At 37.2% G+C, this 26,799-nt stretch overlaps 6 protein-coding genes across 17 annotated transcripts in view; 2 read left to right on the top strand and 4 right to left on the bottom strand.

Moving 5' to 3' along the window:
- The window catches only part of Sh (Potassium voltage-gated channel protein Shaker), a 220,172-nt gene extending 210,171 nt beyond the window's left edge, over positions 1-10,001 (top strand). For 8 of the 10 annotated variants that reach the window (XM_088050404.1, XM_088050407.1, XM_088050406.1 and 5 more), the window contains 4 exons: positions 712-1,621; positions 2,089-2,218; positions 2,704-3,062; positions 5,798-10,001. In XM_088050404.1, coding sequence (XP_087906530.1) covers positions 712-1,621; positions 2,089-2,218; positions 2,704-3,055 — 1,392 coding nt within the window. In that variant the 3' untranslated portion in view covers positions 3,056-3,062; positions 5,798-10,001. Of the gene's footprint in view, positions 1-711; positions 1,622-1,912; positions 2,043-2,088; positions 2,226-2,703; positions 3,063-5,797 lie in introns of those variants that run through there. The other 2 variants (XM_088050405.1, XM_088050414.1) reach the window with 2 other exon arrangements.
- A 2,559-nt stretch (positions 10,002-12,560) lies between these two features.
- Positions 12,561-17,249, bottom strand: PAN3 (Poly(A) specific ribonuclease subunit PAN3). 3 transcript variants are annotated; one of them, XM_088030131.1, is made up of 12 exons: positions 17,215-17,249; positions 16,873-16,953; positions 16,735-16,816; positions 16,546-16,684; positions 16,147-16,328; positions 15,709-16,099; positions 15,541-15,657; positions 13,873-14,097; positions 13,539-13,824; positions 13,297-13,488; positions 13,017-13,179; positions 12,561-12,968 (listed from the first exon to the last, which is right to left on the bottom strand). In XM_088030131.1, exons 3-12 carry the CDS (start codon positions 16,807-16,809, stop codon positions 12,786-12,788), a joined length of 1,953 nt encoding a protein of 650 aa, XP_087886257.1. In that variant the 5' UTR covers positions 16,810-16,816; positions 16,873-16,953; positions 17,215-17,249; the 3' UTR covers positions 12,561-12,785. The 3 variants fall into 3 exon arrangements, with proteins under 3 accessions (XP_087886257.1, XP_087886255.1, XP_087886256.1); XM_088030129.1 differs by having other exon boundaries at positions 17,131-17,249; XM_088030130.1 differs by lacking the exon at positions 17,215-17,249 and having other exon boundaries at positions 16,873-17,104.
- A 573-nt stretch (positions 17,250-17,822) lies between these two features.
- On the bottom strand, positions 17,823-18,293 carry LOC148178265 (RNA-binding protein 48). The gene has a single exon (XM_088050372.1). It carries the CDS (start codon positions 18,291-18,293, stop codon positions 17,874-17,876), a length of 420 nt encoding a protein of 139 aa, XP_087906498.1. The 3' UTR covers positions 17,823-17,873.
- A 12-nt stretch (positions 18,294-18,305) lies between these two features.
- On the bottom strand, positions 18,306-19,076 carry Mesh1 (Metazoan SpoT homolog-1). The gene is made up of 2 exons (XM_088050371.1): positions 18,984-19,076; positions 18,306-18,854 (listed from the first exon to the last, which is right to left on the bottom strand). The coding sequence occupies exon 2, from the start codon at positions 18,852-18,854 to the stop codon at positions 18,306-18,308; it is 549 nt and encodes a 182-aa protein (XP_087906497.1). The 5' UTR covers positions 18,984-19,076.
- On the top strand, positions 18,863-20,589 carry LOC148178267 (uncharacterized). The gene is made up of 3 exons (XM_088050364.1): positions 18,863-19,085; positions 19,400-19,560; positions 19,611-20,589. The coding sequence occupies exons 1-3, from the start codon at positions 18,924-18,926 to the stop codon at positions 20,509-20,511; spliced, it is 1,224 nt and encodes a 407-aa protein (XP_087906490.1). The 5' UTR covers positions 18,863-18,923; the 3' UTR covers positions 20,512-20,589.
- wus (TM2 and DnaJ domain-containing protein wurst) lies at positions 20,570-24,552 on the bottom strand. Its single transcript, XM_088050366.1, has 3 exons — positions 24,006-24,552; positions 21,359-21,506; positions 20,570-21,312 (listed from the first exon to the last, which is right to left on the bottom strand). The coding sequence occupies exons 1-3, from the start codon at positions 24,252-24,254 to the stop codon at positions 20,627-20,629; spliced, it is 1,083 nt and encodes a 360-aa protein (XP_087906492.1). The 5' UTR covers positions 24,255-24,552; the 3' UTR covers positions 20,570-20,626.
- Positions 24,553-26,799: the final 2,247 nt, after the last annotated feature.

Here is a 26,799-nt window from a genome sequence, read left to right on the forward strand (position 1 = left end):
GCATGTGTTGTACGATGGGCAAAACAAGTAAATTGTCGACCAAGTGCAGCAAAAAGAGTTTTCTTTTCTAGATTTTCCAAATTTTGTTAATCCATATTTGCTCAATATACCTTTCGAAAACTTCCACTTTTTTATTTATCTAAGGATTGATAAACCTGCTACAAATAAAGTACAAATACTTCAAATGGTCCGTTAACATTTTAATCAATTTACGCCGTGCACTGAACAATGTTTTCAAAATGCATAGAACACATTAAATAAAATCACAAGAGATTATTTTTAAATAAAATGTACCCCGAATTCAAAACGAATTGATTGTCTGCATTTTTTGTTGGCAGCCATGGAAACGCTTTGATGTACTCTGCAAAATACAATCCAGTAATCTGGATGAACATTTTATCCACAGTGCGATCAACAGGCCGTGATTTATATAAAATCGGCGTCTAAGTAGACTATGAACTTTCGAAATGTGATGGTAGCCCTGTTGTGCTGTCATTTTTACATATGACCACCACCATGTAAAAAAGTGATGCCCAGTTGGGGTGGCGTGGTGACTTCACTCAATGTTAAATAAATTGATCCAAGAAAAGAATAAGTAAGATACGATAGACATCGCTTTTGGGGATTAATAATAATATTTTGTGGCTGAAGACGTTGAAAACTCGTAGTCTTGTCTTTGGTAGATATTAGAAAATCATATTGTGTTTGCAGGTCAGCGGCCTCCGGTTCGAGACGCAACTTAGAACGCTAAATCAGTTTCCTGACACGCTGCTAGGTGATCCGGCACGCCGTATCCGCTACTTCGACCCGCTTCGCAATGAGTACTTCTTCGACAGAAACCGGCCCTCCTTCGACGCCATCCTGTATTACTACCAAAGCGGCGGTCGGCTTCGTAGACCCGTCAACGTGCCGCTGGACGTCTTCTCCGAGGAGATCAAGTTCTACGAGTTGGGCGAGATGGCGATCAACAAATTCCGCGAGGACGAGGGCTTCATCAAGGAGGAGGAAAAACCGCTGCCGTCGCACGAGTTCCAGCGCAACGTGTGGCTGCTGTTCGAGTACCCCGAGTCGTCGCAGGCGGCGCGCGTCGTCGCCATCATCTCCGTGTTCGTTATCTTGCTATCTATCGTTATTTTCTGCCTGGAAACGCTGCCAGAGTTCAAGCACTACAAGGTGTTCAACACGACTACCAACGGCACCAAGATAGAGGAGGACGAGGTGCCTGACATCACGGACCCGTTCTTCCTCATAGAGACCATATGCATCATCTGGTTCACGTTCGAATTGTCCGTGCGCTTCCTGGCGTGTCCCAATAAGCTGCATTTCTTCCGGGACGTCATGAACTTTATCGATATCATCGCCATCATTCCGTACTTTATCACGTTAGCCACAGTTGTGGCAGAGGAGGAGGACACGTTGAACCTGCCACGTGCGCCTGCTAATCCGCAAGATAAAAGCACCAATCAGGCCATGTCGCTGGCCATTCTTCGTGTCATTCGGCTCGTGCGAGTCTTCCGCATCTTCAAACTTAGCCGGCATAGTAAGGGCCTGCAGATCCTAGGGCGCACGCTTAAAGCCAGCATGCGCGAATTAGGCTTGCTCATCTTCTTCCTATTCATAGGTGGGTACGCACTACATCTACGCACACATAATACACAAAGATGTTGCCAGTTTATTAACAAACTTACACCACTAATTTTATCTTCTCGCCGAGCAATAACTTGTACCAAATAACAATACGTCATTAATGTATGATTAGAGAAATCATGCGTTAATAGATCGTATTCTCTTCAATTCCCACGCTGGCAACATTGCTTTCCCCCTGTGCTTGTGTAAATGGTTCGAATGAGATCTTCCCGAACTGACTCGGACGACGCGGCCCTCTCTGGCCTGTCTCCTCCATCTGTTTCAGGCGTGGTACTGTTTTCAAGCCTTGTGTATTTCTTCGAGGCCGGAGATGAGCGTTCCTTCTTCAAGTCGATTCCAGGTGCATTCTGGTGGGCCGTGGTAACCATGACCACCGTCGGCTACGGCGACATGAGGTACAGTATCGCACAGTGCCCGACTCACCCCTCCTCCTCCTTGCAGGTGTCGTGCTCTTCTCGAGTGCCGTCTACTTCGCCGAGGCGGGCTCCGAGAATTCCTTCTTCAAGTCCATCCCAGACGCGTTCTGGTGGGCAGTGGTCACCATGACGACTGTGGGCTACGGCGACATGACGTATGATGTACACACCTAAATCAGATTTAGTTGCCTCCACCGTAGCTAAACACACAATGAGACTCTCGAGACTACGAGAAAATTCTTTGCTCCGAGGACGTGTCCAACAACGACAACCCCATCAAACCCTCGATGTCGTCTCGCTCGATGTCTGCTCGATGTTGCTTGCAATCGTGTTTAAAACGCAGATGAGGACACTTGTTCTAAACCTCTCAAAGTGGTCAAAATCTGAAACTTTCACTTTTTGACCATAGTGTCCAAGTCTGCCTTCTGACGATGCCACGCTAACAAAGGAACAAAGAATTTTCTATATAAGAATGTCTACTTACCACTTCCGCATGCGCTTTATTTTCCCCGCAATTCCACTTTCCTCCTCCAGCTCGTGTTTGTGTTGCTTCTTTGCGGTTATCGCATGTAAAAAACGAAGAAACAATCGGAAGCGAGAGTGTTAGACAACGCACGCTCTAACCTGTTTCTGTTCGCAGGCCGGTCGGCGTTTGGGGCAAGATCGTGGGGTCGCTTTGTGCAATCGCCGGTGTATTGACCATTGCGCTACCAGTGCCAGTCATAGTATCGAATTTCAATTACTTTTATCATCGTGAGACGGATCAGGAAGAGATGCAGTCGCAGAACTTCAACCACGTGACCAGCTGCCCGTACCTGCCAGGCACCTTAGGCCAACATATGAAGAAAAGCTCGCTAAGCGAATCTTCCAGCGATCTCGTCGAGCTGGAGGAGGGCCTCCTGGTAACGCGCGACCAGTTGGTCCGGAAGCAGAACTGCAATCCGCGCCACAACAACAACATCAACGCCATGAGCATCGAGACTGACGTTTGACTACAAGGTAAGTCTTTTCTTCTTCTTCCACACGAATATTCTTATGTGTTATATACCCTATTTCGAGAAGATCTTCTTCCATCTTGTCATTGCAACTCTTTTGTCCTCTTTTCTTTGGAATTAGTGTAGTAGTGGTGTTGGAATTTGGTGATTTTAAAACTCCAAACACTACATCCAATTTACAACGTATTGGCAACTCTGCCTTTCTATCTGAACATTATTTTGACAGATTGTGGTTAAATCTAGCTTCCTGTGATGGTCACAGCCTTGCCAACACCGGTTTAGAAAGAAGGTCAACGCAATTGACGACCATGAATCAAAACGTTTTTTTCTTTAAACTGAAACCAGTTCATTTTTACTTAGAAATCCAAAGTCTTCATCACCTATCCAGTCAGGAACTAAAGCTGAGCTGAATAGAAACTAATTAGTCTTGCTAAAAAGCCCGTCTGTTATTCGAGTGTTATTTGTACTGGTGTAGATTCCACTTCATTCCGGGAATTGAAAACTCTCCCCATTCTATTAATGATCCATTTCATAAAAATAATATTGAATTAGACCAGCAGTTCCTAAACTAAGTCATTATAAAACTATCAAGTTCATCCTTTGAATTCGGTAACTAGTCCATTTGCCTCCCGCATAAGAACGAGGTTTATATAATGTCCTCGAATTCGGTAACATTTTCAGATGTTGAGAGAGCGCCGCCGCCGCCGCCGCCGTCACTGTACTACGTAGGCATGGTAACGAGTGATGCGCCACGAGCGTTCGATACGCGAGGTGCGAATCCACCCCTGCCCCGACCCTGGCCCTGGACCATTCTCCGACGATGCAGCACCACGAGGTCATGCTGCAATGTTACTCTCAATCGAATAAATAGGCCTTTGGCGGGTTTTTAATGATCGGGGATTTGGGGAAGATGGCGGGGTGTTCGATAGTTAATATTCTGGTTTTGCCTTCAATTTTTGTTCAGAAGCCTTATTGTTTTTTGATTGATTTATTCTAATCAGTTGGTCATTGTACCACAGACAGTACCATGTCGTAGTCAACAGGCGAAATCTTCCAAATAGACTAAAAGTGGAACTAGATTGTCTTAATCCGAATGAATTAAATTGCAATAGAAAAGCTCGGTGGATTAAATTGGACAAGATAGATTAAGTTTAACGAATTAAGAATTGAGTAAACCGAACGAAATGTTATTTAATCTTAAAGCCTTTTTACCCTTGCAAGGCTGTAGTGACTGGAATTATCTGGTGTCCATGTTTGACGCGTTTGATTTCCTTCTTTCTTCTGTTTCTATGTCCCTTTGCGTTTTCTTACAGTTTTATCTTCTTCCATTCTCATTGCAGTAGGTCCTAGCCATCCTCTATTACATTTTGTACAGTTACAGCCGTTTTAATTTTGCTTCTCCTTCTTACTTAGGATGGAAATCTTTAAGATGTTGAAGAGTCTGCCTGTATTCCACTTTTTTCTATTAGGGCACTTGAACCTTTGAACTTAGGATCCAGAATCCATGTATTTTTTACTTTTTACTTTTCCAATAGAATTATTTTCCAAATTTGAGTTTTAATTATCAATAGTAAGTTTCAAGTATCTGCTTTCACCTATAATTTGTGTTCAGAAGCCTTGTTCTTTAATTTATTTATTTATTCTAATCAGTTGGTCCGTGGTACCACGGACAATACCATCTCAGAGTCAATAGGTTAAATTTATCAGATGTACTAAAAGTGAGACCAGATTGTCTTACTCCGAGTGAATAAAATTGCAATAGAAAGGCTCGGTGGATTAAATTGGACAAGATAGATTAAGTTTAACGAATTAAGAATTGAGTAAACCGAACGAAATGTTATTTAATCTTAAAGCCTTTTTACCCTTGCAAGGCTGTAGTGACTGGAATTATCTGGTGTCCATGTTTGATGCCTTTGATTTCCTCTGACTTTCTTGGTCTTCTGTTTTTTGTCCCTTTGCGTTTTCTTACAGTTTTATCTTCTCCCATTCTTATTGCAGCAGGTCCAAATCATCCTCTATTACAGTTACAGCGTTTTCATTTTGCTTCTCCTTTTTACTTAGCATGGAAATCTTTAAGATATTAAAGAGTCTGCCTGTATTCCATTTTCTTCTATTAGGGCATTTGAACCTCTGAACTTAGGATCCAGAATTCATGTATTTTTTACTTTTTACGTTTCCAGTAGAATTATTGTCCAAATTTGAGTTTAGGTTATGAGTAGTAAGTTTTAAGTATCTGGTTTCACCTATAATTTGTGTTCAGAAGCCTTGTTCTTTAATTTATTTATTTATTCTAACCAGTTGGTCGTGGTACCACGGACAGTACCATCTTGAAGTCAACAGGTTAAATTTATCAGATGTACTAAAAGTGAGACCAGATTGTCTTACTCCGAATGAATTAAATTGCATTAGAAAGGAACAAATTAAGAAATAGGTAAACCGAACGAAATGAGGCTTACGAGGCTGTAATGACTGGAATTATCTAGCTTCCATGCTTGTCTATGGACCTTGTTCCTCTGAGTTTCTTGGTCTTCTACTCCTTTGTTTCCTTTATGTTTTCTTACAGTTTTATCTTCTCCATTCTCATAGGAGCAGGTCGTAAGCTTCTTTGTGGTTGTTTGTGTTTCTCCTCTTTGCTTAGGATGTTTTCCATTTTTTTCTATCATGGTACTTTGGACACCGGAGTGGATTTTTGACTTTCAACATCTTCAGTAGAATATTTGAAATATTGTTGTGTTTCAGTGACGGATGCGCTGCGCCCACGGCTACTCGGCGTCCAAAGTTGGTGTAACAATCGCCACCGCCACCTGCCGCCCTCATCGTCGCCGCCAACAGCAACCGCACCACCTCCAGCAAGTTTCGCCAGCAGGAAAACCAAGTGTGTGCGCGCAGTGCTCCGGACGCTTACCGAACTGCTACATCAAATTCACAGTACTTGTTCTCGGTACTTTTGTATTACCATAACGATTGTTTTTGGGTGAGATATCCTGCCAAACATATAATAATAACATAATTACTACATAATAATAAATACCTATAAATAATGAAATACTTATAATAATAATAATGATAACGTAATTTAATGAGTAAAACAACGCGCATCGGCCGGCGGCAACTCAAACCTTACAACCCCCGCTCAAATCGGTCTGCGGTCCTTGTCGGTCCAGTCAATTATTATACAGCACAACACGTTTTACCAAAGCATTTTACCTAAAGCGGTCTCCTCACACACGAAGACGAGTGCTTCACATCTAAACAACGCCACTTTACCTAATACCTGCCATTTTGATATGTATATGTATACATCATCCCCTTTATTCTTCACTTTTTTCATGTACAGTTGGGTGCTCAGGCCTTAAACCGTAACGAGCGATTGGCGCTGCGCGTGCAGTCGCAGCCTTAGTCTCTTATGCCCTCTTACTGTAAATTACTGTACTGTACTTAAGCTAAGTAACTAACTGTACATAGTTATTTGTAAAGTTACTACATACATACATTCTCCCATTCAATCAACTTATTATTACAATTGTGATCCTCTTCGAGATGAATGTATTAAAATAATAATATTGAATTTTAACTAAATATAAATACTGTAGCGGTTAATCTACTACTACTTACTGCTTTTAGTTTTAGCGGCAGCAGAGGCATTTAACGAAAATATATTATTATTGTTCGAATAAATTCATTAAAAGATCGCTACTTTTGATGTATAAAAACGCAATGAATATTCTAAACTCGTCAAGTATCTCATAACAACTTCCGTAAACATTACTACTTATTATACCTATTTTAGTTTTACTGTTTATATTAAAGTTAGCCAAAGTTTTTGTACCCTTAAAGTGATATTTTCGATTTAGGTAAATGTTAAGATTTGTAATAAGATTGAATACTATAAGTCATTGAATGGCTTAAGAAAACTGTACTGCCTTTACGAATAGATTTTAAGGACAAAAACAAATTTTGCACTATTGCTAATTGAATAATTAATTAATACTCTTGAAATGCGAGTATCCAGCCAAAATTTATTATTATCGATAAGGCTGTGCGAACACGACTTTACTGAATTCACCGCGTTACCACTTTAGCATTTTTTCTAACATATCCGGATGTATACGAAAAACTCTTTATTTCCGTCAAACGCTCAAACTTTTTGCTTCAAATCCCCCAAACCAACGAAACAACTGGGGTCAAAACACCAATCACTGCTTACAGAAAAAAATCTTATACACAACACGGAAACATATCTTTTCATTCGATAACGATGTGGTTCAGCAAAGTCGCGACGGCACGATATTGTAAGAGTGATATTATTTTAAGTAAATTTAAGGTTATTTTCTTCCATTTCGAAAAAGGCGGATTTTGGAGCACCTGCTGCACAAGTACTCTTCACGTAACGAGTCAAATGAACAAGAAATGCGACAAACAGCTCGTCGGAACGCTGTCTACATCAATTATAAAATAAGAGTAAGATCTACAAAAATTCGCGAATCAATTTTATTTTTTCATCGCACTAAAATACAAATATATTTGAGACGTTTTTTATAAATATGACGTCACTGACAGATAATTTTTATACGTGTGTTTGTACAGAGTGTATTATAAGAAAAAACGAATTAAATCGTACCATAATATACAAAGGGCGGTCCATAATTTTAAAGGAATTAAGTGAAGATTTGTTTCGATGAGCTGTTTTTCGCGAATCTCATAAAAAAAGAACACCATCTTATATCTTATTTAAAAAGAAATGAGTTTGTGAGTGCAAACATTTTTTCTTCAATTTGAGCAAAATTTTGATCATTAATACTTATACATACTTGTGTTGTAGAAGACATTGTTTGCCGGAAGTTACGATTGAGACAATTTAAGAATTTTAGAATGAATTTCAAATTTGAGGCCTCAGGCCAATGATAACTCGTCCACTTGTCATACCTTCGCCTTACTTTTTTCTTTTGACGTTAAATTTTAAGCGATTTGGCATGTGGTAGGTGATTATTTCCCAGGCACGAAATTTGATTCTTATTTTATTATTAGGCAACATTTGTGTCCACCCCCAAAATCGACTTTAATTTTAAAGATAAAATTTTGAAACATTGCATACGCTCAAAGTTGACAAAGTTTTAGAAGCTCACGCAAAAATTTGTTTTTTATCACTGATAGTTTTGGCGTCGCGACGACTTAAAAAGGTAATTTTTAGCTAATTGTGAGGGTTTGTAAATTCAACCTCTAATTTAATTGTTTTTCAGTATAAATGTGTTAAAAATATCTCAATTGTCATTTTAGATTTAAGGCAAATTGAATTCAAAATTTGAGAAAAAAATGCTGTTTTATCAAGGTTGTTTCCAATTTCATTACGTCAAAACTGGGAACTACGTTTACACCCATCTGTCAACATCTTGTGTCACAAATGACATCTATCCTGTGGTTCTCTTTAGATTGTAACAAAAGTCTAGCTTGGTGAAATTGTCGCTTTGTCGATGTTAATTAACGATTTCTAATGTCCAAAAAGTGCAAGTTAATCAAAAATAACCTTCATACTGGTGAATGAAGTGACTTGTGAAATTTTGGTGTAAACGTAGTTTGCCACTGCGCCGTCATAATTTTGAAAACTAACTTGATAAAACAGCATTTTTTCGAAAGTTTTAAACGCAGTTTGCATTAGATTTAAAATAAAAACTCAAATAGTTGTCACAGTTATGTTGAAAAAAAATTGAATTCGCGAATATTTCCGCAAAAACTCAAAAAACGCTAAAAATTATACTTCTTAGGCGTCGCGACGCCAAACAAACCGTGATAAAAAACAAATTTTTGCGTCAGCTTCTAGAGCTTTGTAAACTGCGTATGCAAATTTTCAAAATTTTCTATTTGAAATTAAAGACGATTTTAGGGGTGGACACAAGTGTTGCCGGACCCTGTATAATATGGGTATTCTAGACAAAATCAACATCGAAATTAGAAAATAAAACGAGTTACATTTTCGGTTATTGCATTTACATATTTTATATGAACTTGATAAATGATACGCACAGAAGTACAATTAAAATTCTCTCATCAAAATTTGATAAAGCGATATTCGAATCAAAAATTAAACACAATCGAATGTAAAATGGAAGCTGCGCCATTGAAATGATTAGCGTCGGCGCAAATTCGAAGTTTGCCGGCAAAACTTGGCGTTGGCTCGTGGTGTCGAGTAGAGCGTGTGCAGGTGGTCCATATGTGCATATGTGCACCAGTGCAGTTTGTTGCTGTATGCATGTCTGACGAAAAACAGGGTGTGGTCTGTCGAGCGTAGCGTCACGTGGACCGAAAGGATTCGCAGGTCGTGAAATGGGGCTTTAGTCTCCGGTAAGGCCTTGTCAGCGCCCGCGTCGTGGCGCGTCGATGAATGCTGTGTAGTGCTCACACCGAACTCTATTAGTTGTCGGCACTGTTTTAAGTGCTTGTATTTTTGGGCTGTGTGAAGCTTACCTAGGGTTGGATTAGCTTTAGCCCTTGTTACATATCCACCCGCGTAGCCGGACCGGTCGGGCGAGTGCGGCCGGGGAGTCCCAAGTGGGGCCCCGAAGATCGTCGGCCGGCACCGATCTGCGGCCGTACGCGCCTCACCCTCGCAATATATCACTATTTAAATCGAATTCGAATGCTAATAATCATTACTGTGTAGATAATCAATAATCAAAACACGACAAATGGTTTCATTTCTTTGTATCAGGCGGTATACTTGTGTATGTTAATGTTATTATTGTTGTTTCGTTCGTTAGCGGCCAAGGGGGTGCGGGGGGACCGGCCCGCTCTCGCTCCCCTTTCGCCGACACACACCAACCGTGCGCGTCCGAAAAGACGCCGCTCATTGTCATTTTTTTGTGAATCAGTATGAATCTAGTCATGTTTGTTACAATTTAAAATATTTTATAAATGTTGATTAATATACGACATTCCTATTTCAAAACAGCTGTCTCTTTCTCTCAACCCCCCGTAAACGGAAAAAACTTTCACTTAAATTAATTATACTTCCTACATAATACATATTATGTTTGATGTACTAAACAGAGCTACCAACAGACTTCAGATTTTAAAGGCTCTCCAATCTCGGCCACTCCATTCCAATAAATTTGTAAATCTCTTAAATTGGTTGAAAAAGATCTGATTTTCGTTCTTAAGACACAAATAAATACAGGTGTTCGATAAAAAGCTGATGGAGGTGTAAGAATAATAAAAATTTGGAATTTTATCACCGGCGTTACTGTTCCTTTTGGTTTTAATATCAACTTCCTTCGTGATTTGTTAGTTAATCCGGAAGTAGCTGTCAACTTTTATAATTATTATTTTAAATGAAACATGCCATATAACTTCAATTTTTTGGTTCTGGCGGAATTGTATACAACATCGGTTGCCGTACTAAATAAATTGCCGTAAAATGACAAATTTCAAATTTTGTTTTTTTTTTTAAATTTGGCCACATAAAGATATTGATAAAATTAATGTAAAATTCTTAAAAAGACGAGCGAAATGTTTTTTTACGTTTTGTCATTGCGAAAGAACAAGTCTAGGCGACACTATTTTTAAAACGGCACAATACAAAGACGTAAAACAAAAAAAATTAATGAAACACCCTGCTTTACTTTCTGTTTTTAGATTGCCTGTAAAATTTTGTTTGTTTCACGATTAGGCACACAGACCTCGAATGAAATTATCATCAAACTTTGAAAAAAGTTTGTTCCTTTAAATTAGAATATAACCCCTAGGGTTTAATGTTATGGGATCTTGACTATAATGCTAAATAGTTATTAATTCCTGGACACACAAAAATGCGTACCAAATTTTATCTTCCTCCACCAAAATAACATTTCATAACTGATATGCACAAGATCGAACCAAATTTTACTAGGAATACAAAAATATATTCATATAATGGGGGCTCCACTTAAATGAGTGAGTGTTTAGATTTTATATTGTTCTTAAAGTGAATGAAAATAATAAGCACTTGTTCAATTTGTAAATGTAATGTTATAAATGCCTAAATGTTCTTTGTGAATAAAAAAAGAGTCAAAAAATTATTTTTTAGGCGACTTAAACTGAAAATGAAATTTTTAGGCCTTAAAAGCGGCCTAAAAGTGAGTCTTTTCTGGCCGCAAACATTTTCGGCCGATCAATGGTGGCGCCATCTATCCATAGTTTTGCATATTACATCAAGATACCGATATTACCCTCAATTGTATAATTATTTTGGTAAAATCAAATCGACAAACTGCTGTAAAATGCAACAAAGACGTGTTAAATTATTGAAAATGAACATTCATAATTCATACAAATTGTGAAGCTACACATGCCGAAACTGCAAATGTAAATAAAAAAATTATAAACTTTTCTAAAGGATTCAAAAATATTTCCAATTATTCAGTTGTTATAAATGATTAAATCAATAAATCATAAGTAAAAATTAATTAACTAGTAAATTTAATGATGTCGCCTAAAAAATTTTGTGTGTATCACGGCCAAAAAGTGCCATTTTGCCCTCGCCTTCTTTCTGACATCGGCTATCGCCTCGGCCATAAAAAAAAGGCTCGGCCAAAAAAAGGCTCGGCTTGACCAAATATTCTATTAAATTTATCTCGAAAACAAAAAGGCTTTTACCTTCAACATTTTTTAATAATTGATTCTACTTGTCTTTACCAATTACAGTGCTTTTTAGATTCTAGGTATAGAGAAACTAGAAATTCAGTGCAAAAGTGAACCAAGTCCATTTGAGCTGAATTCGAAATGCACAATTTTGAACTTTCTTAAACTCATAATTTATTCATATTTTCTATTGCAATTTTAAGGCCATAACATTTTTTGTCCAAGCACTAAATAAATTTTTGTTTCATTTATAAATTTTCCCCCACTGAATGACACTAATCGTAAGAAAAATGAAAAAAAAATAGGCAATCTAAAGAAAAACTATAAAATCCAAAGAGTACAGAGTAAGATATAAGAAAAATCAAAAGAGGATTAAAGGTAAATATAAATAATCAAATGAAAATTTTTCGAGAATCTAAAAAACTCGAGATAATTTGAAGAGAATATAGACAAATCTAAAGAACATCCACAGAAACACCACTGAATTTAAAAAAATGAGAAAGAATTCTAAAAAAGAAATCTTAAAAGGAATAAACAAACTAGGAAAAACCTGGAAAATTGAAATGAAACGAAAATTTAAGGAAAATTGAAAGGGAAAGTAAAGCTAATTAGCGGATCCAAAGAAAAATCTAAACAAATTACAAGCAGAGCCTAGAAAATTCAAACAAAATCAAGGTAACCTAAAATTAAATTAAAAATTTGCTTTAAATTACTTTTTTTTCTCGTTATTATTATAGAATTTTTCCTGACGTTTATTCTGTCCTTTTGAGACTCTCAGAACTTTTTTAAAATTCCTTAAATTACAGAACTCGTATTGCATCGCTTTACAAATGAATGCATTAGACATTGCTTTTTCCCAAACGCATGAGGAATAAAAAAAACAACTCAATAATCACATTTTCCTTTTATTTTTGTTACTCTTATAAATAAATACAACATAGAAAAAATATTTCTTAAAAATTCTTGATGGAAAAGATGGATGTTAAAATGTTCACAATAATAAAAAAATAAAACTTTGAAATCCCATTAAGCAAAAAGTACTTAAATGTATTATTGCAAACATTTTCCGGCGGAGACAATACAAAACTATATCATTGATCTAGTACCACATGACTTATTTAAGGTTCACAGATTTATCATTGTCACATTTTATGTACATCTTATCCTCCACATCCAACATGTCCTTTTTCGCCGGTGCTGCGTTTAGAATTTCATGAAATGATTGTTCTAGGCAATGTTTGAGTTCAGCGTACGACACAACCAACATGCTTTGTTCGTCACGAGACATCAAACAAATCTGAAACGAAGACATTAAAAGCTGCAGCGAGTGGTCGTCTTAATTCACCTTTTCAGGGACGCCTGCATCTAACTTATTTAAACATTGTACTATGTGTGCCATGTCGATCCATGGACGGCCATCCTCTGTCACTTGGTGGAAAACGTAATCTCTAAACAATTTGAGCATGTATCGATCGCCTGTCTCGGCCCATGCACCGTCCATGTTCAACCTAAATCAAAAACAGTGTCAACGACCGACTTTCATGTAGAGGGTGCTAGCAGCAAAGTCCAGCAGCCTCTACAAGTGATTTAAAACAACGACACGGCTAAAGTGCAATTTCAATTACTCAGGCCTTTCGTTGATCGTGCCCAGTTTTGCCATTAGTCTGAACAATCTTCCGTTTTCAATCTCTTTCGAGACCTCGTACTCCAGCACCTCAATGTAGCTATGCAAGTTGTCCATTTGCGTGTAGAACCGCGCGCCGATCATCGGCATTAAATCCGTGATGCTTTTTCGTTGCTGTGGCGAAAGCAGATACCTAAAATAACAAATGAAAGCTCGTTCCAAGCACGTTTCGGCGCTACGAACATGATGAGGTTTCTAAGGTCTGTTGTGTATGAACGGCTGATAATATCTACAGCCGTTGTTATATTTTCTCTTTGCACAGCCACAGTGGATTTACAGGCTAACGCTAAAACTAACTTCCCCAAAGCTGTTAAATCCTCCTGCTGATAATGTTGCACTAATGCCAAAGGATTCACCGATGCACTGTTTTCGTTCAGAACAACATCCATTACGCCTAGACAGCTTAATCTTAACCTATTCTTCGAAGTTATGATGATCTTGGTGGGATCTAAACTCCTGCAAGCAAGCCCTAAAAGCGGAAAGTCTATAATGCCTTTTTTTGTAAAATCGTACTCACCAGAAGAGTGGATTAATCTCAAGGCAGAGGTAAGTTGGATGATGTAGTTCCAAATCAGGAACTCCGGTAATTTGTTGTTTTGTTGATGACGCAATATGTTATTCTTTTGGTGACTATAAGGTCTTGGTGAAGAATCTGGGGCGAAAGGATCGGGCTGGTCGGACGAAAAATACTTACTTAAAAGAGTTTCTGAGCCTGGGTAATAATCGTAGACGAAAATCAGCGCTAAAAAAAAAAAAAACAGAAAACTTAGTCTTCTATATTCAAGTTTAGTTCTTTATCAAGCGTTGTTGGACTCAATTTGGCTCACAAAAAGTAATCAAGATCTCGTACTGAGAAAAAGAAGAGTGGACAGCAAGAATTGAAGAAAGAAAACCAGACGAATTTAAAGCTGAAACAGGACACTAGAACAACGTAGAAATTCATAATTCTTAGCCTCCGTTCTGACGGACGAACGATCTAAAGATACCACAAACATTTAAATAACGCAACTAAGAATAAGAAAGTAAGAAATCGAAATCCAGAAAACTCGTAGAAACCTTAAGAACCCTAGAAATTTATGAATCAAAAAATCTACAAAACGAAATCGAATCTAGTAACTACGTATTATGTATGCACTATAAATCTAAAATGATTAAAAGTTACAAGTTGGTAAGTTCAACAAATAAAATAAACAATAAAAAACTTTAGAAAACTTCTTGATTAGTGAGTAGTTTTATCAATAATACCCCCCATTTAATCCAAAGGACGAAAAAAATGTTTAATTTTAGTGTAATGAAATCTTCCATACTGACCATTTCGATAATTTTCACAAACGCAAAGAAGTAGAATTCTGTAAGGATTTTCAAAAGGTAAACAAAACGTCTTTTTTATCGATAAAAACTCCATATTCATTGTCATGTAATTTCTAAATGGTAAGAGACAATAACGTGTTTAACATCGCATTAGAAACCAGAAATCTGAACCTATTACATTTAGAAATCATCAAAATACTCATTTAGGAGTTCTATACTGAAAAGTATCTAAATTGTTAAAAAAAATAGTTTTTTTCTACTTTGCGTTAACAATACTTTCATTGTGAAACGCAAACGCGTTTAATAGTATGTTATACTCATTTCATAAGACGACTTGTAGCACTCAAAACTTATTCGTGCCACAATACTCGTCTTATGAAATACGTGTAATAATGTACAATTTTTTAATAACTCTGAGTAGAGAAAATACTCCATTTCCTTCAGCGATTGAATATCTCATGCGACTATTAGATAGTATATTAGTAGGTACACAAAATTTAATTTTTTGTTAGTAGATGGGATATTAGGAATTAATGGCTACACATCTTACTTAGTAAGTTTGCTTTTTCGATTTAGTAACTTTATCAAATAAAAAGAATAATTTGTATCCTTGCAAATGTTGGCCGGAGAAACTAATAAGCATACTTTTTAAGATGAAAGAACCTTTAGTAAACACGTCTAAGATATTGAAACTTACTAAATTTTTAGTAGGTATGTGTTAAAAATCGACAATTCTTGTTTACATTGCCATTTAGTCATTCTTATTTTAGTTTTTGACCTTGGCGGTACTTGTTTTCCAAATGCCAAGGTCTCACTTTTAATCAATACATATTTCCAAATAAAATATAAAAATTAGATATGCAAATACACTTACAATTATCCCCAAAGGCCTTTGTTGTAAAAACTTCTTGTAACTGTACAATGTTGGAATGGTTAAGATTTTTCCATAAGTCAACAATCACCATACATTTCGCATTTTGAAGTCTGAATCCTAAAGCAGAACACAATGAAACGAGAAAATATCTAAGCAACTTTAACTAACCGTGCAGACGCCTCAAACAATATGGTGAGCCAGTTTTAACATGAATTGCTTTGTACATTGAAGCCTGATATCCCAGATGTGTTTTATGCAAAGAATTACTTGGTATACGCTCCAGCGGGCACAGCTCATGGTAACTGTCAACTTGTGGAAGGTCTGCATACTGCTGATTATTCTGCATAAGCGTCAGTGCATTTCTATTCATCATTTCCATCTGCAGGTCTTTTGAGATAAAAAATGACGAATCCTGCTTAGATTTAAGAGATGCAATGTGACTTGGCGTGCCTGGATACACATTGTAATCAGATGGTATGTTAGTATTAACCACAACATCAGTAGCATGGCAGGTTTCAGAGGTGGTAGGATAAAAGTAAGTTGTTCCTCCTACATTCTCCTGCAGTAATTTGATAACAAAGAGTAAAACGTGTGAGCTCTTCTTACCTGATATGCTAAAGCGATGTTATTCCCTGAAACATCGTGTGACATAGGCGAACAGCTACTAACTCTGTTGGGTGAAGTAGACTGACTGGATGAATTCTCTGGATGTTCAACACCACTGGAAACGCACCGGATTGGTGTGGCATCTAGTGTTGGTGTAAAAGAATTGAAGATGTTGGGTGAAGCTATAAATAGAAAGTAACGTGTAAATAAACAAGAATATATGTGTGCTTTTAGCACAGTTAACCAAGATAACAAAGGTCAAGGATAATTGCAAATAAAATGTGAAAAACTTGGAGCCATCACAGAAAACAGCGTTAGTACGATTAAAGCTCGATATTTTTCTACAGTTTTAAGGAAATGGGGTACAGAATAGTCAACAAGAATCAAACAGATGGTTACCTGGAGCACTTGCTACCAAACTACTTCCTCCAATGCACTGAGTGCCAGCTAAGGCTTTCTTAGGAGCTATTGACGACTCAAGGCTTAGTTTAGTCTGAAAAGTTTGATGTAAGCTGTTTGGACTTGAATTCTGAATGTTCTACAAAAAAACGGGATTAACTATGACGTTATGTAAACACTTCTAAATACCATATAATTCGCTAGTTTCGATTCCTGCGGAACCCCATTCGTCTGCGTGTACCGAAAGTAAACTTGATGATCCATTAAATGTCTACAACAAACCAGAAGACAATCATTTTTGTGCATCTTCAGCCACATCCAACTTACCTATCTAATTAGAACCACCTCATGGAAACATTCTACACAAGAAGGAACGTTTTTCTAGTCGGTTTTTTCTGCAGGTTTTTCCTGAAATTTTCAAAGATAGGTTAATTTTTATTTACTTCTTTGACACCTGAAAATTCGCTGAAAATAAACGCCATTTTGTTTGTGTTCTTTGTAGCCGAAACCAAAAATGAAAATTATTCGAAATCGTGGATGAGAACGTTTTGAGGAAATGGACAGTGGTAAAAAATTCAAGAATACCTGCAGACGTGGAATAAAATGAGAATGATATCAGTTTTAAAACAAAAAACATAAACATGAAAGTGGTTAATAACGCAAACGCACCTTTTGTCACATTGGCAAGAGCGGATTGGCAGCACTGGCGCGCCAAAATTTAAAACGGGAACAAAGTTGATTACTGTGGGGAAAATTTTCTTTTTCTTGAAGTTACGTTGAGTTATGAGAACACAGAGAAATTAATGCTTAATTATTAATATCTTTAAAGCTTAACGTGGCTCAACCGAAAAAAAAAAGAAACATGTAATGACTCCACATAAAGTTCTTTTTCTAGTTTAACGTTTAACTGCATGATTCTAGCCTTTGTACTATTTTTTCAAATTGTGTGTTAAATTTATGTTGGCGACACACTAATTCCCTATAATCTAGTAATTTTTGGATACGTGTGGTAACAATAATTGTGGCACCAGTGACATTTTTGAAAGTCCGTGATTGTGTTTTCGATAAAATGAGCTCTTCTACTCAAACCAGAAGCTTATAATCAATTGATACTTAAAACCCCCCAAAAGCTCCAAATAGTAGTCAGGTAAATTCAATTTTTTTCTCACTAGAAGAAAAGTAGACTGTACTGATTTTACTAATGTTGGTAGTACTTTTGAAGTATGATTTCAAGTTCTCATGTGGATTGTAGTTGTTGCAAAATGAAAACAATAATCTGATAACTATTAAATTTATTATCTCTCTTTATACAAAAATACGCCGAATTTTCAACCCTTATAGTCTAGAATACTTTGAGATCTCGCTAACAACTTATTCCTAGTCTCATCTACAGTTTCATGTTCTGGGGTATAACAAACATGCAAGATTCCACCGTAAAACGATTTATTGTCCAACATTCTCTTTGCCCTCTTTGCAACTTCAAAATTCTCATACACCACGTGAAAACACTCTGTAAAAATCTCAGTTTTATGATCCGCCACTATGTGTATTTTAACTAATTTTCCATGTTTAGCACAAAAACTTTTAAATTCGTTAAAAAGATTAATCTTAGGCACTCCATAAACAAACAGGTGCTGAGACTCTGAAGTAACTGTATATGACTTTACAGCAGTCAGTCTCCGCCCTTGTCTGTAGCGAGGTCTCGTTTCACACAAATTTTGCTGTTTGTGATGCTTCACTTCCTTCATGGTAAGAAAAAGTTAACCAATAATATTCCTCCTAAGAAAAATCTGATCTAAACTGTGTTCCAAACTCGGATTTGTACCCCTCAAACCATCAACAACTTTCTTACTCCATGCAAAATACTCTTGAACTCGATCTTCACTCCAGCCTTCAGGGGCACTGATCTCCAAATCACGTAGATTGTACAATTTATCCGCAAGTTTTACAAGTTTAGCTCCATAGGATGTCCCGCGAGCATGTTCAATCTGCAACTGTTTTCTCTCAGCCTTGGGAAGAGTCTTGTCGTCCGTCACCTCCTCAACCAACTTCCTAACCTCACTTCCAAAATTCGTTTCTATTTCCTCAAAAGTCGTATCAGTGTCTTCGACGGTGTCATGAAGAATCGCCGCTTGTAGAATGGGGAGATCTGTAACGTTCGCTTCGTTTGTAAGAATGTAAGCTACCCCAATCGGGTGATTGATATAAGGGGGCTTCTCTGGGTTTTTCCGTCTCTGATCTTTGTGCTTTTCAGCAGCAAAGTTAACGCACTTTATCAAGTCTGCACTTACGGAAGCGATCGAAGTCATCTACAAAACGCAGCAAATTAGGTTATGATATGCCTGTGTTGACATTTCCAGATTATGACATGACAGACTATGGTTGATTCTGATAGAAATTATGACTGTGAAGAGATTAACCAAAGATGTCGAACTTGCCTTGCGAACGGAGCGGAATTTAGTCTAATTTCTAATCGTGTGGAATTTAGTGGCGGCAGTTTATCCCTCGCCGAGTTAGTTGTAATTTGTGCTTCTGTGCAGGTAAAACCGAACGTTCCCTTCACTTTTTCGAAATCTGTGCGACTGGCGGTTTTGATAAGATTTTAATCGCTGCAACTGGGCAAAGTCTTGACAACTGATTACTTTGATAACATGATAACGCTCAGATTAGAGGCATGTCCTTGTAAAATAGGTTAGAATGTGATCAGCTGATCGAAAGCAACCGTCGTTATTGGCGGACTGACTAGCCAACCGTAGCGCTGTCTGGTGACCTTGACGGATTTTAAACAATCATTTTCCTAATTTCTCTTACATCGGCGATTTTATTGAAAAAACTCATCATGAATATCTTTCAGATATCAGAAAACGATGGTTTTTCCCAAAAAATATGTGAAAAGTGCAGAGATGCAGCCATTAAATCCCACAGCTTCAAACTCAAGTGCGAATCATCGGACAACTACTGGAAATCGACGATCAGATGCAGTAAGACTCCAACACTGGCCCCTGAAGACATGAGGTGTGCATGCAATTTGTTCAATTAGTTGGCTTGTACTCCTTTGCTTCCAGACTAGAAGAAACCATCAAAGTTGAAGTTGAAAACGGGAGCGAAGAGGATTACGAATTGGGTTGTTCGAATGATAGAGAAGATTCCAACCAAGACGATGTGGAGCAGCAACCAGAAGTTGGCCAAGAAAAAAGAACTTGTCCGCACTGCAATAAAATCTTCAAATTCCGCACCAGTATGTTACGCCATGCGAAACGCCACAACGCGGCTCCGAAAACTTGCCCTTTTTGTACCTTTCAACCCTCCACTCCGAGCGTTCTCAGTAAACACATGGAAGAGGCACATTCTCATCTCAAAACGTTCACGTGTTCTCTCTGTGACAAATCCTTCTTTAAAAAAAACAATTTGCGTGTTCACGTGCAAATGCACTCAGGCGTCCGACAACACACCTGTGAAGTCTGCGGCTTGTCGTTTATACTAAGAGGAAACCTACAAGTGCATCGAAGGGTCCACACTGGAGAAAAACCATACACTTGTACCACCTGTGGGAAAGGCTTCACCCAACAATCCGCGCTTCGGTCACACGAAGCAGTTCATTCAGATCGTCGAGATCACGTGTGTCAAGAGTGTGGGGCGGCGTTTAATAGAGCGGGGGCTTTAAGGAACCATCAGAAGCGACATTTAGCGACGAAGGCACATGAATGCGCCATTTGTGGAAAGAAATTCACGTTTAGTGCGGAGAGGAAGAGACACATGATGGTACATTCAGGTGATCGGAATTTCATGTGCGAGGTGTGTGGAAGGAGGTTCATCAGGAACGCACATTTAAAAGTTCATAGGAGGATTCACACAGGGGAAACCCCTCATGTTTGCGAGGTGTGCGGAAAGGGGTTCATTCAGGCTCATTGCTTGAAGATGCATTTAAATACGCACGAAGCTGGTGCTGCATTATCTGACTGCTAATTAATTTTTAAATTTGTAAATCGTTAAAATTACCAACTTAGGAAATAATTGTTCGACATTTATGAAAACTTGTTTTAATTAAACTTCTATGCATTGACAACAATTCTATCCTGTCCTAGTCCTCGTTAACAGATTTCTTGTTTTTCCGTTTTCTTTTGCTCTTTATATTTGATAAAATCTCATAAGCTTGCTGAATCTCCATGAACCTCTCCTGTGCAATTTTTCTTTGCTCCGGATCTTTGACTTTATCCGGATGCCACTCCCTGCTCAGAGCTCTCCACTTGGAGGTGATTTCAGACTGACTGGACGAGGGTCCTACGCCTAACACTTTGTAAGAGTTTTGTTCTCCTTGCGGATCCGACAGGGCTATAATTTGTCTCCAAATTTCGTACCATCCGTGATGTTGTGCGTACTGGTACGTGTCATACAAAGACTGCTTGAGATCTGTCCACCACGGCGACGTGAAAAAGTGATGTATAGCTTCATGGACTGGGACTTCATCACCATTTGAATCAATAATTTTTCCATTGAAATAAAAGTAGGAAGACCACAGTGCTACATACAGCATTGCGCATAACAGTAAGACGGACATTCTTCGAGCTAAGCTTTTCTTCTGTCTTGGCGTCCGTCGCCATTGTTTGGAAAATGTATCGAAGGTAAGTGCAGCACAAAACACCATTACTGTCAACCAAACGTTTTCGTCGGGGAAGTACCATCGTAACATGTAGCTTGCGTACGTGGCGACTAAGGTCAGCCAGGGTTTACCACGTTCTCGGCCTATATTTCCTACCACCCAAACCCCTAAAAAAAAGATTAGTTTTTTGAAATTTGTAAGAAGCGGTTTTACCAAGAGAAACAGCTAATGGTATCGCCCAGTGGAATACCTTCCAGTTGATTCCTGCGATTTCGTCCTCAGGGATTGCCATCATGACTAGTTGACCCCACAGGTAACCCACCATTACCGAGGAGATAAATCTGCTGGTTGAAAATGGAGGCTGGAAAAATTTGAGACCAAAAAATTAAAATTTTCCCCACTCTTTGGGTACATAAAACATAAAGCGCGAAAGTTTTAATTGTGAAATTATGACAGTTTGTAAATGAGCATATAAGCTGGTCTAACAGATCAATTTTGAGTACCTTTAAGGTAAAAAACAGGTAGGAGAAAGTGAAAGTATCGTTTCTATTGTCGCAGCGGTGAAGCTTCATAGTGATAACTGAGATGCAAAATAGGTTTTGTTATGGTACGATTAAATAATTTATTTATAGGTCTTTTGTATGTAATGTTGTTTATTTGATTTTTTTACTTTACATAAATATTTAAACTCCCCAATTTAACGAAAATTAGTGTTTTTACGCAGCTAATCAAAATTAATTATTATTATTAGGCAAACAAGAATTTTGATTTAATACACAATAAGTTATTATGATTGGGTGATATTATAACATTGTTTTAAAAGGCTTAAAAAGACTCCTTGAAGACATAACTTGTTGCCAGTTGACACATGACTTAACTGTTCTAGAAAAATGTCGCTTAATGAAAACTAGAAATTATTTTTAGAAAAACTGTAAAATAATGCTCCAGTAGACAAAATAGTGTAAAACACACGTTAAATAGAACAGTTATTTTACTCATTTGTCAATTGTCGTGCGCCAAAACACATCTTATGAAACAAGCTTTAATATACACTGGCTGTCAAAAGTATCGTCAGCGGAGGTCTATTTCTATTAATTTCCTAATTTGTATTTTAAAGATTTCCAAGTTGCTATGGAAACAAAGCTATTATAGCATCGCGTATCAAAATGGGATATTATAGCACTAAAACAAATGAGGAAATAGCGAAAATAGCTCTGTTACAAGAACAAATTAGGAAAAATAGTATAAAAACCTCGTTCATGAGACCACTAAGGCTTTGCCGTTCGTTTTATAAACTTGGATTCGTGCCTTAAAATTTGCCTTATGAAACTCCGTGTTTTAATATACTATTTTTGGCTGATGACTTGTAAAATGCCTTCATAAATACAAAAAAAAATCCGGAAGTTGCAAATATGCGATTTATACGGCTGAAAGTTTAATGAGTGCCTTAGTGGAACCAGCTAATCAAACAGTTACTGTCGAGTAAAATTTTAAAAAAACGACTTTTGCGCAGCCGCAACCCTGGTATTCGGCAAGTGCCTGAAACGCGAACAGCTATTTGAAAGTATAAAAACCATTTTTTGGAAAAATTTATAACTTTTTTGGGTTTTGCCGCTTTGTTTTCATAGGGAATACAACTATGTTTATCTACACTTAAAATGTCACTCACGTCAACGACGTTTCAGTAACGATTTTATGTTCAAATCTTTGATTTTCAGGTTTCAAACCATAACCAGAACAGTTTTTGTGTCAAAATTAACTTTACTCTATGATTGAAGTTAACTGCAAATGTCAGTTGAAAAATCTAAACCCACATTTGTAATGAGCGGCTTCTTTGACAATTCATAGCTACCTTTGATGCTAGAAACAGTTATAAACACTTTGTATTATTTGATCAATAGATTAGTTTTTAGCCACAATGGCAAAAAATGTGTCCCAGCTACTATTGGCCGCCAGTCTACAATTGTACCTATACATACTCATGACAATCCTATTATTTCAATTAAAGAGTTTGACGTTACGGAAACTGAGCATGGACAGTGTCTTGAACATTCAACTCTGGGATAACTAAAAAAGTTCTCTTTTTGATTCTCAACTTTTTATTGTCCTAAGTTGTTCACATTTCTATTAAATGTCGAAATAAAACAATATAAAGTCATATCAGTTTTGAACTTATAGCACTTGTAAACTTTTTGTAATGTAAATGTGTGTCTAATACTAATTACAAATCAATTATGGCACCTAATTATAAAATAAATCAAACAGACTGAGCAGTTGTCCGTCTTAAAAATCTCTGACATCATGTATTTTCAAATTTAAATTGGACGCTATTACTCAAGACTGTTACTCAGACACTTTCAAATTGAGCAGTAAAATGCTCTTGTTGTTGAAGAGATCTAATTTCTATTCATTAACATGGCAACATTTTTACAAAACTACCCAACGATGAAGCGAGATAAAATTTCAAATTTGGCCATTTTCTTTCAGGTTTTGTAAACGTTTACCGCTCTTGTTCGGTAATGTAATATTGTGCAAAAAAATCTCGCAGAAATATTAAAATTTGAAATAATCTATTTGCTATTTGACACCTTATGTGACATCTACATATGTATAATACTAGATGATTCACCAGTGTCATAACTGTAGTTTAAAAACGCATAATTTCTCTCAAATCTACGCAAATGCGATCTAGGTTGACCTCCTTTACAGATCTGCTAGTAAAAAATCTTTGCTAAAATGCAATTTTATTTGCATGCTGTTTCCACTTTTCATTCTATAATTAGAACGTTGGTGTCAACTGATAAGGTGTTACCGGTAGGAAAATTGCGATCTACGTCACTTTTTATCACAAATGTGTTACCTTTCTGTTTCTTCTCATTCGTTCAGTCAACTCCTCCAAGAATTTTGGGTCGTCATTGAAGTCTTTGACATATCTGGGAATTTTGGTAACGTCAGCCAACCACCCCAGTCCGTACCCTCCCAGAGTACTCCACGTAAGAAAAGCATGTGCATCTCTTCCAAGATAAAACAAATGTAAACCAAAGATGCCACCAAACAACCAACACACGTATGCCCAAATAATGCTTTTCTTCGCACTACTAGTTGGCATTTTCGTTGTTTTTCTAAACTAACAAGTTCTACACAAAACCACGTCTATGTAGATAACGCTAAACATATCTGTCATGTCACATTTAAAAAAGTTGAGTTTGAACACGAATTGCACTTATCAATTTACATTTTTTTGCGGTAAGTTCATTGAACGCACACCGCTAACTGAAATATCAAACTGAAGAAAATGAAGCAGGTAGTCTCACTTTTACCAAGTGGAAGTAGGATGTCCACGTAGCTTCATGGTGTTGGGTCGCTTCAGGTAGGCTATCTTACGGTACTATTGTACGCAATGACTCGAGGTAATGCGACTTAAGTCGGGGATTATTTGTTAGCGATGAAACTTTTATTACATTTTCACTTTCCGTCATAATTGTGAGGAGGAGAGAAAGAGAGACAATGGGTGTTATCAGTTTAAAGAATTGTTTTTGCAATGTGTACATTCATTGTTTTTAGCGTATCCTTATGTAAACATGATTACAATAATTTTATTTAGGACTTGAGTTATTAAATATTACTCCCACGACTTTTCACTGCTGTAAAATTCCACCGTCTTTTTCTTATTAGATTAGGCGATAGTTTCATCAGAAAAAAATAAAATATGTGTAAACATGAAGCGGTTCTTGCAGTTAAGAAATGAGGAAACAATAATTAAAAAAAATATTTTACTCTACTTTTCATTTTCATCGTTTGGTTGTCTTCTACATCAAAGTTTTGTCGTAATTCCTTTAGATTACGTTTAAAAATCAAAAAATTGTACCTTGTTTTAAATAATTTTTGTTTAATTTCATTTCTCAGTTGGTTAGCTTTTACTTCTAGAGTTGCGATTCCACTACACTTGTGCAAGCATTCGTAAATTCCACGCTAGTAGTCTGTTTTCTTTTCTTTGCTGTCGTAGAATTCTCAGTGATTTTTGTTAAACTAGTTTATCGTAATGCAATAATAATAAGTGTAAATGCTAAATTGTCTGTCTAATATAATTTACCCCTCAAACAAAACTGTAGAAATAGTTTCTTATTAGACAACTTTGTCTCCAAAGCAATTTTTCAGGAATACACACATCACAATTTTTTAGCAGCTTATGTAAAAAAGCTCGAAAAAAACTATGAAGTTTAAAATTATTTTTGAGACTTTTATGAATATAGTTTAGAGTTTCGAGGTTTTACTGTAAATTTAATTTTAACATGAGGGAAATAAATCAAAATTTGTAAATTTGCGTTCACATTTTATTAACTCGAACAGAATACATTCATAATATAATTCAAAAGTTACTTAATTAAGATACTTCTAATACATTTTACAATCTTCAGTTTAAATGTTAAACACTGTCGCCCTTGAACCAAATTTCGAATCTAAGAGTAAGAAGAAGGATCGTCTAATCCGCTGACTGTGTCTTCTAGAATTGGATCCACAATGATTGACTCGAAACAAAAGAGAGGTAGAATAGTAAACTAGCATTTCGAATCTAAGAGTAAGAAGAAGGATCGTCTAATCCGCTGACTGTGTCTTCTAGAATTGGATCCACAATGATTGACTCGAAACAAAAGAGAGGTAGAATAGTAAACTAGCATAAATAAAATGAAACTTGCTTGCCGGCACTTGTTGAATCCTTGCACTCTTGAAGACGGTCCTGGAAGTTGAACTCCTGTCTTCCACCTCGATGACGGCTACTCTCTGCAACATTCAGAACATTAAAAACTCTTAGGCAAGCCCTGAAAAGAAATCTAGTATAAATAAAATGTAACTTGCTTGCTGGCCGAGGCGTTGAATCCTCGCACTCTTGAAGATAGACCTGGAAGTAGAACTCCTGTCCTCCACCTCGATGTTGGCTGCTTTCTGTAACATTCAGAACATTAAAAACTCTTAGACAAGCTCTGGAAACGAATCTAGTATAAATAAGATGAAACTTGCTTGCCGGCCGGGGCGTTGAATCCTCGCACTCTTGAAGACGGTCCTGGAAGTCGAAGTCGTGTCCTCCTCCTCCTCGATGACGGCTGCTCTCTGTAACATTCAGAACATTAAAAACTTCTAGACAAGCCCTGAAAAAGAATCTAGTATAAATAAAATGAAACTTGCTTGTCGGCCGGGGCGTTGAATCCTCGCACTCTTGAAGACGGTCCTGGAAGTCGAAGTCGTGTCCTCCACTTCGATGATGACTGCGGCAATCTGTAACATTCAGAACATTAAAAACTCCTAGACGAGCCCTGAAAAGGAATCTAGTAATGAAATGGGACTTGCTTGCAGGCCGGGGCGTTGTCTTCTCCCATCCATGAAGATCTTCCTCCTCGACGAGGAGAACCTAAAACATATTACATTCCATGCTTGTTGCTCATATTAATATCCCAAGATGTTAGTTTCCCGAGAGTTAAATATTTCAATTAGATTCATTGGCGCATCTTCATTAAATTAACTTATTTCAAAACTTACTTTCTAAACTTACTTGCTAACTTAATCACTAACTATACTAGGTACAGGAGAGCTCTGAAATAAAAGTATACAAATTTTTATTGAAGATCTTCTTATTTTTTCGGGAATGAATATCTGAA

Source organism: Gnatocerus cornutus, chromosome 2 (assembly GCF_029298725.1).
Source record: "Gnatocerus cornutus isolate USDA-ARS CGAHR chromosome 2, icGnaCorn1.1, whole genome shotgun sequence".
NCBI lineage: Eukaryota > Metazoa > Arthropoda > Insecta > Coleoptera > Tenebrionidae > Gnatocerus > Gnatocerus cornutus.